This window comes from Acipenser ruthenus, chromosome 5, assembly GCF_902713425.1.
Source record: "Acipenser ruthenus chromosome 5, fAciRut3.2 maternal haplotype, whole genome shotgun sequence".
NCBI classification, from domain to species: domain Eukaryota; kingdom Metazoa; phylum Chordata; class Actinopteri; order Acipenseriformes; family Acipenseridae; genus Acipenser; species Acipenser ruthenus.
The window spans coordinates 75,499,688-75,511,573 of NC_081193.1; the positions used below are offsets into that span (position 1 = coordinate 75,499,688).

Below are 11,886 nucleotides of genomic sequence, written 5' to 3' on the forward strand. Positions count from 1 at the left end.
GCGGCAGATTTTTGGTTTGTTTTCAACCGGCCTGAACAGCTTTTTTATTGACGAGCCGGTCTGCCATGCGCCATGCTGCAACACATTTTTAGGCACATTTATCTGGGGCGGGAGGGATATTAGAAGTGGCCCACTCTGCAGCTGCCCATGGGTCATTTGGGCCGCTGTCAAAATTAAATTGCCAACCACTGACATAGATCATCATCAGTACAGTCCATCTTCAGACCACTGCAGGACAAGCATCTCATTTTCTAATCCCATGAATCATCCACTCTTAACATGGAAACGTCCCATTTCCAGAGGAAAACAAGATGGCTGCAGTATTTACAGTTCAACATTCCCTACTGTTCATGTGGACCAATCCTGAAACAAAGACATTTAACACATGTTCAGCAACTGATGTGTAATATAAAAGTTACTGGGATAATTTGTCTTCTCTCTTGACCTCATTTGCAGCCCGTGAGTCATCATTATTCACTACGGTTTGGTGAATTTCCTCTATCAATCTTACAATAAAAAATGAGACAGAGCTGTCATTACTTATGTCTTTTAAAAACTGATTTACTCCCTTAAAGGGGCTTGATTCTTCTGATTTTATTCTTGTAGCAGTCTAAAGTGTTGATTCGGTAAACGTTCTCAGGATAATTCAGGGAATCCACCTGAATGTTGTTAACCATCTATTGTAAAGTCAGTCTCTGTGTAGGTGGTTGATGCAATCCAGCGTGATTAATAAACTCAGCAGTTTGTCTTTGTTTTGAGGTTCACAAACTATGTTTACAATTTATATTGGCCAAATGTATACCTTTTTATCCCACACGGGTGCATATCCTGCCATCTGGTGTTAGGTATAATTGTCACATATTGTTGGAACTAACTAGTTGAGGGCTCTCGGAGGAATGAGTAAGGAAACTACAGTAGACTGTATGTGTGTGTTTAAGTGACACTGTGTTCTCTATGGATAAATTGATCTGCTTTAATAAATATTAAATGAATTGAACATATTTTAAAATATACTTGTGGCACGGCAGAAGCCCTGCTGCTGTAAATAATGGGTGTGTGAGAATGCCAGGTTTAGATAGATAGATCTAACCCCATCCCTGCCAGCAATCACAGGTGTGGACATTTCCCAGTTAGGTAATTGGTGCTAATTGGGGAGCGTCCACATCTTGAGTGTTTGTGATGCAAGTATTGTATGTATTGGATTTATTATTTAGTTTGAACATTTTATTTTGGACTTCATACCAGTTTATTTTGTTCTTGTTTTTGTGTTTGTTTTTGTTAATAAATGTGGTTCCTGTCTCTGGGTCTCTTTCCTGCCAGTAACAGCCTGGGCCGTGACGCTACCCTGTCACAATACTGTGCTAATGTAAAACTTTATCTACAAAAGTGCAGAATTCTTGTATCTCTTCACTGAAGGTTGAAAACCACACAGCAGATTGCTTTGGAGTTTAAATGAGCTTTTCCCCTATCTAGAAACTCTCCACCTGGCAGAATTAAACAGGAGAACATGGTTAAGTAATGCCTGTAAAACAATGTCTTTCTTTTCCTCTCAGGTGTGGGAGTCCCGCTCATGTTAACTTATGTATATGGCGTGGTGCCCATGTCTCTCTGTCGAAATGGTTGGTGTGGGGCTGAGAAGGATCAAGCAGAGCCAGAGAAAATACATATGGAAGATTTAGCTAACTGTAAGTGTTGCACCTTGCCATGAAAACCTCTTCTGTCTTGTTTTTAAGGTAGCTTGGGAATTGTACAATATCAACCTGCTGAAAAAGACAAACCCATAAATCATATGGCTAAAATGTACTGTATATCCCTGACATCTCTGAGAAATAAAAAATCCCTAACATGGGTTGTATGATATATAAGAGCTGCATCCCTGTTTGCAAGTCCATTTCCTGTTAATTATCGGCTACAGGCACTTTAATCTCATGCACTGCCTGTGAATCCTTGAACCAGTCCGTTAAAGGGGCCATGATAGCACGGTGGTGCAGTAGGGCAGTGGGCCTGCTGTCACAGTCTCAAGTGGAATATTAGTAACTAGGTATTTCCAGGGTAGTGGTCCTATTATATTGTAATACATGTAGGGCTTCTGTTTTTCACTGTTTATTTTTATAAATGTTCAGGCTTTTTGTAGATGACCACAATTTTGTTATGTATTTAAGAATAAGGAATATTGTGTGTGTGTGTGTGTGTGTGTGTGTATATATATATATATATATATATATATATATATATATACACACTACCGGTCAAAAGTTTTAGAACACCCCCATTTTTCCAGTTTTTATTGAAATTTAAGCAGTTCAAGTCCAGTGAATAACCTGAAATGGTACAAAGGTAAGCAGTAAACTGCCAGAGGTTAAAAAAAAAAGTTTAGGTTACCAAAAACTGAAAAATAATGTACATTTCAGAGTTATACAAAAAGGCCTTTTTCAGGGAACAAGTAATGGGTTAACAACTTACAGCTGTTCTGCAGCAATGGAAGTAAATTAAGCCTTGAAAGTTGATGCTAACAATTCCTACAGGTGTCCCAACTTTTGTTGATTACTTCCAAACCCTCTGTCTGTATAAAAGCAGTGTTGGAACAGACTGTGTTACTACACCCTCTTAAGCATTATTTGGACAGTATTGTACTGCAGGAAGTAGTATATTGCTCTCATAATGGCGAGAAAAAGGCAATTAACAAAGGAAGACAGACAGACCATTATAACCCTTAAAAGTGTAGGTCTTTCCTTTAGAGAAATTGCAAAGAAAGCCAAGGTGTCAGTGAGTACAGTTTCCTACACCATCAAAAGGCACTTGGAAACTGGAGGAAACTCTGACAGGAAGAGGTCTGGCAGACCCAAAGCCACAACAGAATCAGAAGACAAGTTTCTGAGAGTCAACAGCGTGCGTGATAGGCGGCTCACAGGACAACAGCTTCAAGCACAGCTTAACACTGATCGAAGTAAGCAAGTCTCAGTTTCAGCTGTGAAGAGAAGACTTCGAGCTGCAGGTTTGACAGGTCGAGTGGCAGTAAGAAAGCCATTGCTAAGATGGGAAAATAAGAAAAAGAGGCTTGCCTGGGCCATGAAGCACTGCCAGTGTACTACTGAAGACTGGAAGAAGGTCTTATGGACCGATGAATCAAAATTTGAAATCTTCGGTTCATCACGCAGGGTTTTTGTACGCCGTCGAGTAGGCCGAAAGGATGGTTCCTCGGTGTGTGACACCAACTGTCAAACATGGAGGAGGAAGCGTGGTGGTCTGGGGCTCTTTTGCTGGATTCAGAGTCGGCGACTTGCACAGAGTGAGTGGCACCCTGAACCAAAACTGCTACCACAGCATTTTGCAGCGCCATGCAATACCCTCTGGTATACGCCTAGTTGGTCAGGGGTTCATCCTACAGCAAGATAATGACCCAAAACATACCTCCAGGCTATGTCAGAACTACCTTAGAAGAAAAGAACAAGACGGTAGGCTTCAAATCATGGAATGGCCAGCACAGTCTCCAGACTTAAACCCCATCGAGCTGGTTTGGGATGAACTGGACAGAAGGGTGAAAGCAAAGCAACCTACAAGTGCAACACATTTGTGGGAACTTCTGCAACAGTGTTGGGAAGAACTTTCTGAACAATATTTGATTTCCATTGTAGAAAGAATGCCACGAGTGTGTTCGGCTGTTATATCTGCAAAAGGTGGCTACTTTGATGAGTTAAAAATTTAGATGAAATTTTGTTAAACAAAACGATTCCATGATTTCTTTTTTATCTCCAATTGTTTATTTGTTCTATGCTTTAATTTCAGAGTACATTGAGACATTAAACTGCGTAAATTTCAATAAAAACTGGAAAAATGGAGGTGTTCTAAAACTTTTGACCGGTAGTGTATATATATACACACATATACATACAATCATGCCCCTATAGTTACGGTTTCACCATGTATTCTATGTTAAACTCCAATTTTTGCCCTTTAACTTTTGAGTCATTTGACGGATATACAGTATATATATATGTGTGTGTATATATATATATATATATATATATATATATATATATATATATATATATATACACACACACACACAATCACACAGTACTCTCTGTTTATGAGAATCACTGATCTAAGAATCAACCGCATATAGTGATCAAAACCACTGGGACCAAATCATTCCTATACTAACCAATGTAAAATAATCCACTTCTTTTGTTATTGTTTTTTATATTTATAATTTAAAAAACAATAACAAAAGACGCAGCGCTTTTATCCGCGCCGCAAACAAAAATACAAATAATAATAAATAGGAGCGGGACACTCCGCCACAAGGAATCAAGCAATCCGCTTATAAGAATCATTTTGGGGCAAACTGACAGCATGTAATACGGTACTTGATCAAGTGCAATGATGTGTACAGCCATTAAACCTGTTTTTGAATTTGAGCACATCTCCCGCGATTAGGCACGTACGCAGCGTGGATCGTGCAATGATGGAGAAAACACTGGACAAGTTTGTAATCAAACAGTGACTGCACCACTGCATGGTGCAGGGTATGTTTTTTGAGTTCTCTGTTAGTGAAAATTGTTTTTTATTAAAGTGAATGCAGTCTTGAAGTGATTCTGCAGACTTGAGTAAACATAATCCTGATCATGTAACAAGCTGCATACCCACGAGGACTTGTTCTGATGAATTGTCCTCAGTGATTGAGCATCATTACCATCTGTATACAGTATTTAAACTGCTGATGGCACGCTTTTGCTAATTGTAATGTGACAGAGTGGCCGAGGACAGTATAAATCAGGCTGGAGTCTTGATTTACAGTTTTAAACCAGTGTTGGTTTTATTTCTTACACTGCAGTGGCGATTACAACCGACAATAAAACAAAATAAACCTAGCTCTCCGCTGGAGCACTAACTAAACAGTACTTTGTGTGGAACAAACACTAGGGACCAGATATTTTAAAGATTTGCACAGAGGGTTATGCACGTCGCAAATGGCTGTTATGTGCGAATGTGCAAAATGTGCCATATTCGAAACTTCTTTTTGCATGTCACAACCTGTTTTGTGCTGTGCACAAATATAATGTATGCATAGCGCAATTTGGCGGGAGTGGCCGACAATTTGTGAGATCCTGCCATGTATGAAATTATGCGCCAAGCACAAAAACCAGTTTTGCGAGGCACAAAATAAGCCTTAACCTCGCGCACATCACTCCAGCACTCACTCACCCAATCCACTGAAATGAAATGCAGGTATTTTCCGAGGTACTACAACAATGGAAAGCACCCAGCGATCATACAAGGTTCCGTCCACATCTATATAATGATTATATTCAAAAGAACGATTGTGATAGCAGCATCACTAGTTTTAATACATGTTTAAAAAATAAACAGGAAAGCTGCGATCATGATCGTTGTTTCGAACCGAAAGAAAACTAATCAATTTCCCAAGCATGCTTCCCTGGTGCTGAAAGAATAACTCCCAAAACAGAATCACGAGTACAGCACGGTATCATAGTGCATACCGTCGGTATGTAACATAGACCGAGCCGGCAGATACTAAACAACTACCTGTATAATACAGGAAAGCTTTACTTTAATAGACACATACAGCAGTATATCAACCCTAGATCGATCAGCAACAGTTTGCAACTCCTTACCTTGCATTCACATAGATTTCAATATCAAAGACACTGCTTATACAGTAGTAGGCTAGGCTACTGATTACTGCATTGGTAAATTGTTGGTGTTTTGAATGTAAAATGTACGATAGGTGCTCCTTTCTTATTCCACTGCCCGTTCAGCCGTTTTATTTAAGTTGAATTAATTGCCCCCCAGTTTGTCAAGCAAGTTTATATATATATACATACAGTGCCGTGAAAAAGTATTTGCCCCCTGTCTGATTTTCTGCATTTTTGCATATTTTTGACACTGAATGTTATCAGATCTTCAACCAAAACCTAATACTAGATAAAAGGGACCCTGAGTGAACAAATAACACAAAAATTTGATATGTATTTTATTTATTAAAGAAAGTTATGCAACACCCAATGCCCCCGTGTGAAAAAGTAAAATCGCCCCCTTAGACTCAATAACTGGTTACGCCACCTTTAGCAGCAATAACTGCAACGAAACGCTTCCTGTAGTTATTGATTAGTCTCTCACAGCGCCGTGGAGGAATTTTGGCCCACTCCTTCATTATTATTATTATTTATTTCTTAGCAGACGCCCTTATCCAGGGCGACTTACAATTATTACAAGATATCACATTATACATTATTTCACATTATACAGATATCACATTATTTTACATACAATTACCCATTTATACAGTTGGGTTTTTACTGGAGCAATCTAGGTAAAGTACCTTGCTCAAGGGTACAACAGCAGTGTCCCCCACTGGGGATTGAACCCACAACCCTCAACCCTCCGGTCAAGAGTCCAGAGCTCTAACCACTACTCCACACTGCTGCCCTATGCAGAACTGTTTCAACTCAGTGACATTTGTGGGTTTTTGAGCATGAACTGCTCATTTCAGGTCCTGCCACAACATCTCAATGGGGTTTAGGTCTGGACTTTGACTAGGCCATGCCGTTGGTATGAGGTTCTTACTGTGGAATGCAGTGTTTGGTTTTCGCCAGACATAACGGGGCCCATATCGGCCAGAAAGTTCCACTTTTGACTCATCTGTCCATAGAACATTGTTCCAGAACTCATCCAGGTGCTTTTTGGCAAACTTGAGACGAGCAGTCGTGTTCTTCTCAGTGAGCAAAGGTTTCTGCCTTGCTACTCTGCCATGAATCCCATTTTTGCCCAGTGTCTTTCTGATGGTGGAGTCATGAACACTGACCTTAGCCGAGGCGAGAGAGGCCTGCAGAGCTTGGGAGGAAATTCACCTTTCAGCAGGACAATGATCCCAAGCACAAGGCCAAAGCAACATTGGAGTGGCTCAAGAACAAAAAGGTGAATGTCCTACAGTGGCCCAGTCAAAGTCCTGATCTCAATCCCATTGAGAATCTGTGGCACTATTTGAAAATTGTGGTCCACAAGCGTTGTCCAACCAACCTGAACAACCTGGAGCAAATCTGCCAAAAAGAATGGGCCAAAATCACTCCGACACTGTGTGCAAAGCTGGTACATACTTACCCCAAAAGACTTAAAGCTGTTATTGCAGCAAAAGGTGGCTCTACCAAATATTAATGTGTGGGGGTTGAATACTTATGCAAGCAAGATATTTCAGTTTTTCATTTTTCTTAAAAATATTTCCCAACATAAAGCCAATGTCACCTTACAATAATTGATTTTGAGTTTCAGTGTTTTAAAATAAAATATCAAACAGAACGAAATTTCAATGTACCATTTGTAATTATATATAGTGTATATATATATATGTACTGTATGTGTTAACATAATGATTGTATTACAATATTATTTTAGGACATTTCTTACATCCACTAGGGGGAGGATGTTGCAGAGGGACAGGTTAATGGTTGCAACCTGATTTACTTGATGTACTTGAAGTGGGGCCACAGGAGTGACTAGAAAACATTCCTAAGATATAATATTATGTAACATATTTTGATGAAAGTGTTGTTTTTTTTGGTAATTTAATTCCTTGATATTTGAAACCATTAATTGACCATGTAAATTTAAACTTCTTTTTAAGATCTAATGTTCTCTTATGTAGTCAGTGACCACTGGACTGGTCAACCCAACCCAGCGGTCAGTGAAGCAAGTGTCCATGAAGTGACCACTCTCCCCAGCACCAGCAGAAGCCACCCAGAAAAGGAAAGTAATAAAGAGCAGGACAACCAATCCGCAAGCACCGTGGCCCTGGCAGGAAGCATGTTCAGTAACACACAGGACCCCTCCTTTTGGTAAAATTCCTGTTTCATTCAATATTCACATAGAGCAAAATAGTATAGCACAAACTGAGACACAGCTCCTTGTTGGGTATCTGGGTGGGGTGTTTTTAAATCTCCTACCCATAGTAACAACAAAGTACTGGTAAAAGGTGATCATTGATAACCAGATTTTTATATGAAGTACTAGGTATATTTCCTAAATTTTTTGGTACAGTAATGCTGTACAGCCACTATGTATGCACTGTACTGTATTTATATGTTTATGACCCTGGAGCACCATAGTTACATTTACAAGAGAAGTTCAGATATTGTAACTACTGTCATTTGTGTATGATTTCATTTTAAGCAATATTTTTTATTGGAATAAATTAGGACATTTTTATAGTAAGGACCTCAACTGTATTAATCGTGTCATTGTGTGGCACATTGCTTCTCCCTAGAATACTCCACTTTCTGTTTTCTGACAGGTCCATACCAAGTGTAGCTGATTGAAGTATTATTATTATTATTTGTTTATTTAGCAGACGCCTTTATCCAAGGCGAATTACAGAGACTAGGGTGTGTGAACTATGCATCAGCTGCAGAGTCACTTACAACTACGTCTCACCCGAAAGACGGAGCACAAGGAGGTTAAGTGACTTGCTCAGGGTCACACAATGAGTCAGTGGCTGAGGTGTGATTTGAACCGGGGACCTCTGGGTTACATGCCCGTTTCTTTAACCACTGGACCACACAGCCTCCTCCTGAAGTAACTGAAGGTCTCCGCTTTCTCTAGGAGTTTTTTTGCATACCTTGTATTATAAATATACTAATTGACTCTAAATGGATTACACTGTTTGTTTGAATTAGCCCTCTGCAGACATTGCACATTACCTTGAAGGCCAAAGGGTAAACGTTTCCCACCTATGCGAGTTACATTGCATGAAGAATGTACCGATGGACATTAAAGCCTCATATTAGCATACCATGCTTTGCTTCATGTGGATGCAGGTAATGATAATGAGTCTGGAATAGTTTATTAGGTCTCTTAACCTGAAGATCCACTTTAGAAGAGGGGTCTATTTGTTTTCAAGGGAAGATAGCACTTATTTTTCCTGTCGGAGAAACCGTTCTGTATTTTAAAGCAGATTATGCAAGGTTACCAAACTGGTGGCGCTGCACCTGAGTTGAATGCAGGTGAGGTAGCATGGACCTTATGCTGCTCTCTGTTTGTGTTCCAGGGAAGGGAATAACATCGAGGTGCAGGTGGAGATTGAAGCTCATCCGAGGGACGGTCGAGAGCAGAGCCTCAGCAGCATCCTGTCCAGCCAGAGTCTGTCGGTGGAGTCCCTGGGGTGTTCCCAGGAGCAGCTGTGTGGAGGCGAGCTGAACCGAGGGGCTACACCCGAAATAACAAGCATTGTTTAAAATACACTCAAACAGCTACACCCTGGCAGCCAGCAGTATCACCTTCCATTGCTCCAAACAGTTATACAGCAATTTGAGAGCCGTTGTCTCATTCAAATATGTGTGTCCTCGGTTTGTTATATTTATTATTTGATTTTATTGAACAGTATTTGTAGTTTTAATTTGAATTTAAGTTTTGTTATCTTTGCATAAATTTAGTTATTTTCATGCAAAGAAATGTAGCCTGCTCCACCTTAACACCAAGATATACATAGAATCATATAGAACTCCATTTAGCAGACTGTAAGTGTATACTGTAACAGTATCAGCGACTCCTTCTCAGTCACATGGATACTGTCTTGGGTGACTCCTATTTAGGAAATATGGACCACTGTATCCATAGCTTCACATTGAAGATCACTGATGGAGTAATTAATGATACAGATTAAAAAAATACATATTGTTTAAGCATGTTGTGGATACCATTGTTTTTTTGGTGATTTGAGAACACCCTTATGATAGTGTATTATTTCAAATAATGGATTGGTTTAACCATAAGAACCATGGAGTTCTTGATTATAGTGTTAATGTAAGTTACTCTTGTTTTATTATGAGGTATGCATGGAAATTTGCTAAGATAAAGTCTGGGTGAATCTAGGTAAATCTAATGATTTAGCATAACTTTATAGTACCCACTGCTGTTTTCCACAGCAAAATTGCAAAATAGCCTGCCTTGTACAGTACATTGTCTCTATTTCTACTAAACACTGTACAAAGACAGGGACTTCATCTTTCCACAAAAAGTTAGTGAAAAGCCTAACCGCTTTCATATTTAAAAGATCATTTTTACGTACAAGAACAAACCACTTGTTTAATGTCATGTTTCTTTTAATTAACCTGGAAATGAAAATGGTTCTCCCGAGTCATTTAATGTTTATAATACTGATAGTCATAATAGATGATTTATCGCATTGAAGAATCTTAAAAACATGTCTGAGCTTTGCCTATCATTGTCAAAACTAGTATAAATAGATTTCAATATGTTGTCAATGGAAGGAACATCATGTTATTTTCCATTGTTTGTTATCATGAGACTGATCATGGAACATCATAAACCATGGTCTTCAATGTGGTTCTCAGTTAGCGCAAATCCACAAAAAGCTGAATCAGTGAAATAATGTACTGTGGATTTTTTCAACTGATTCATACTTTGAGTTGGTTATGCTACTTAAAACATTTCTAATTTAAGTGAAACTCAATGTTTGTTTGACCCTTTAATACAAATAAAACATGTTTTACACCTTTTTAATTGGCTGACTTTCAGTTAGAAAACACGGAAGTAGCCGGTGTTTGCTGCTGTGCTTTGCTTTTCAAATCTCTCTTTGTTGAAATGCAGGAATATTTAACTGAAATATCAAAGGATGACTTCATGGAAATGTTTTTTTTTTATGCTGGCTAACCATGGTTTCCTGTTATCAACATTGAGCACCAAAATAAAACTACACTATGTTATGCCATGCGTATAATTGTAAATTAAACTTGCACCAGTTTGTGGAAATTCTAATTAACCCAAAATGTGATAATGGTTAACTGAAATAAACTGCTTAATCATGGGGACTTGTGTGGGCTTACCTGTTGTTTTATAAAAGGAAAGATGCATGGTAAAGATTGTGATAACATATACCCTTTTATAATAAAAGTGACCAATATCTACTAACCAGTACATAAAAACATATTAAATGGACTCAAAAGATAAACTATGACTGGTCAAGCCATACCGAGTACTTGAAGTTTCACAAAATACCTCCTGACCTTTATTACATTATCACTACCTATGCAGCTACTTAAATAAATGTTCAGTTATTTCCAGAGCTGCTTGGCAAATAGCTTGTTTTTATGGCATTCACATTATATACATGACCCAATTGTAGTCTCTGTTTTTCACAGCAGTTGTCCCTGTTGCACAGAAGTGTCTGAACAGTTTTCTTTATTATTTGAGATCAAAATTACCATTGTTAATACAAATTGATCTCTAAAAGTAAAAAAGGGTTTAAAAAATAAGTAGTTGTCAAAAGGGTCACATTTACTGTATTACAGAAGAAGAGACAATCACAGGTAAAATAAATGGCAATACATTGCATTTTAAAATTCCCAAACATTAATCAAAATTTTTCAAAAATGATGTCATTCCAAGTCCCACACAACAAACAATAAGGCAGTTCAGACTCCATTTCCATCAGTATCATTGGGTTCACCACCATTCCAGTTTGTAGGTTTCAATTTAAATCTCTAATATCTCTCCTGTTCTTCTGTTGTTCACTCCTGTGAATTAACTTCCAAAGATGTCAAGGAGGCTCTCATTTTCAACTTGGTTTCTAGAACTGTCAATCTGTCAAAGTCTTATGCCACTTTTCTACTTCAAAACATTTTGTGACTGTCATTCTCAAACCCCAATTCAGTCCGTCCCACCCTGCTGTAGCTAAAATATCTGATATATCTTGTAATAGAATGTTTGCCTTTGTAGCTAGCAATATACCTTAATAAAACTGTATGGTGATTCAGTGCAACCACATTGGCTGCACATCTTTGAACATAAATTAATATTTAAAAATCCAAGCCAACTCATTGCTATGCAAAGCCACATCCTGACCCTTTT

The 11,886-nt window shown here is 38.5% G+C and overlaps 1 protein-coding gene across 2 annotated transcripts in view; it reads left to right on the plus strand.

Moving 5' to 3' along the window:
• si:ch211-278j3.3 (E3 ubiquitin-protein ligase RNF19A) overlaps positions 1-10,847 on the plus strand; it is a 35,110-nt gene extending 24,263 nt beyond the window's left edge. Inside the window, exons 7-9 of one of the 2 annotated variants that reach the window (XM_034004938.3) lie at positions 1,554-1,685; positions 7,646-7,856; positions 9,065-10,847. In XM_034004938.3, coding sequence (XP_033860829.1) covers positions 1,554-1,685; positions 7,646-7,856; positions 9,065-9,251 — 530 coding nt within the window. In that variant the 3' untranslated portion in view covers positions 9,252-10,847. The remainder of the gene's footprint in view (positions 1-1,553; positions 1,686-7,645; positions 7,857-9,064) is intronic. The other variant, XM_034004942.3, reaches the window with a different exon arrangement.
• Positions 10,848-11,886: the final 1,039 nt, after the last annotated feature.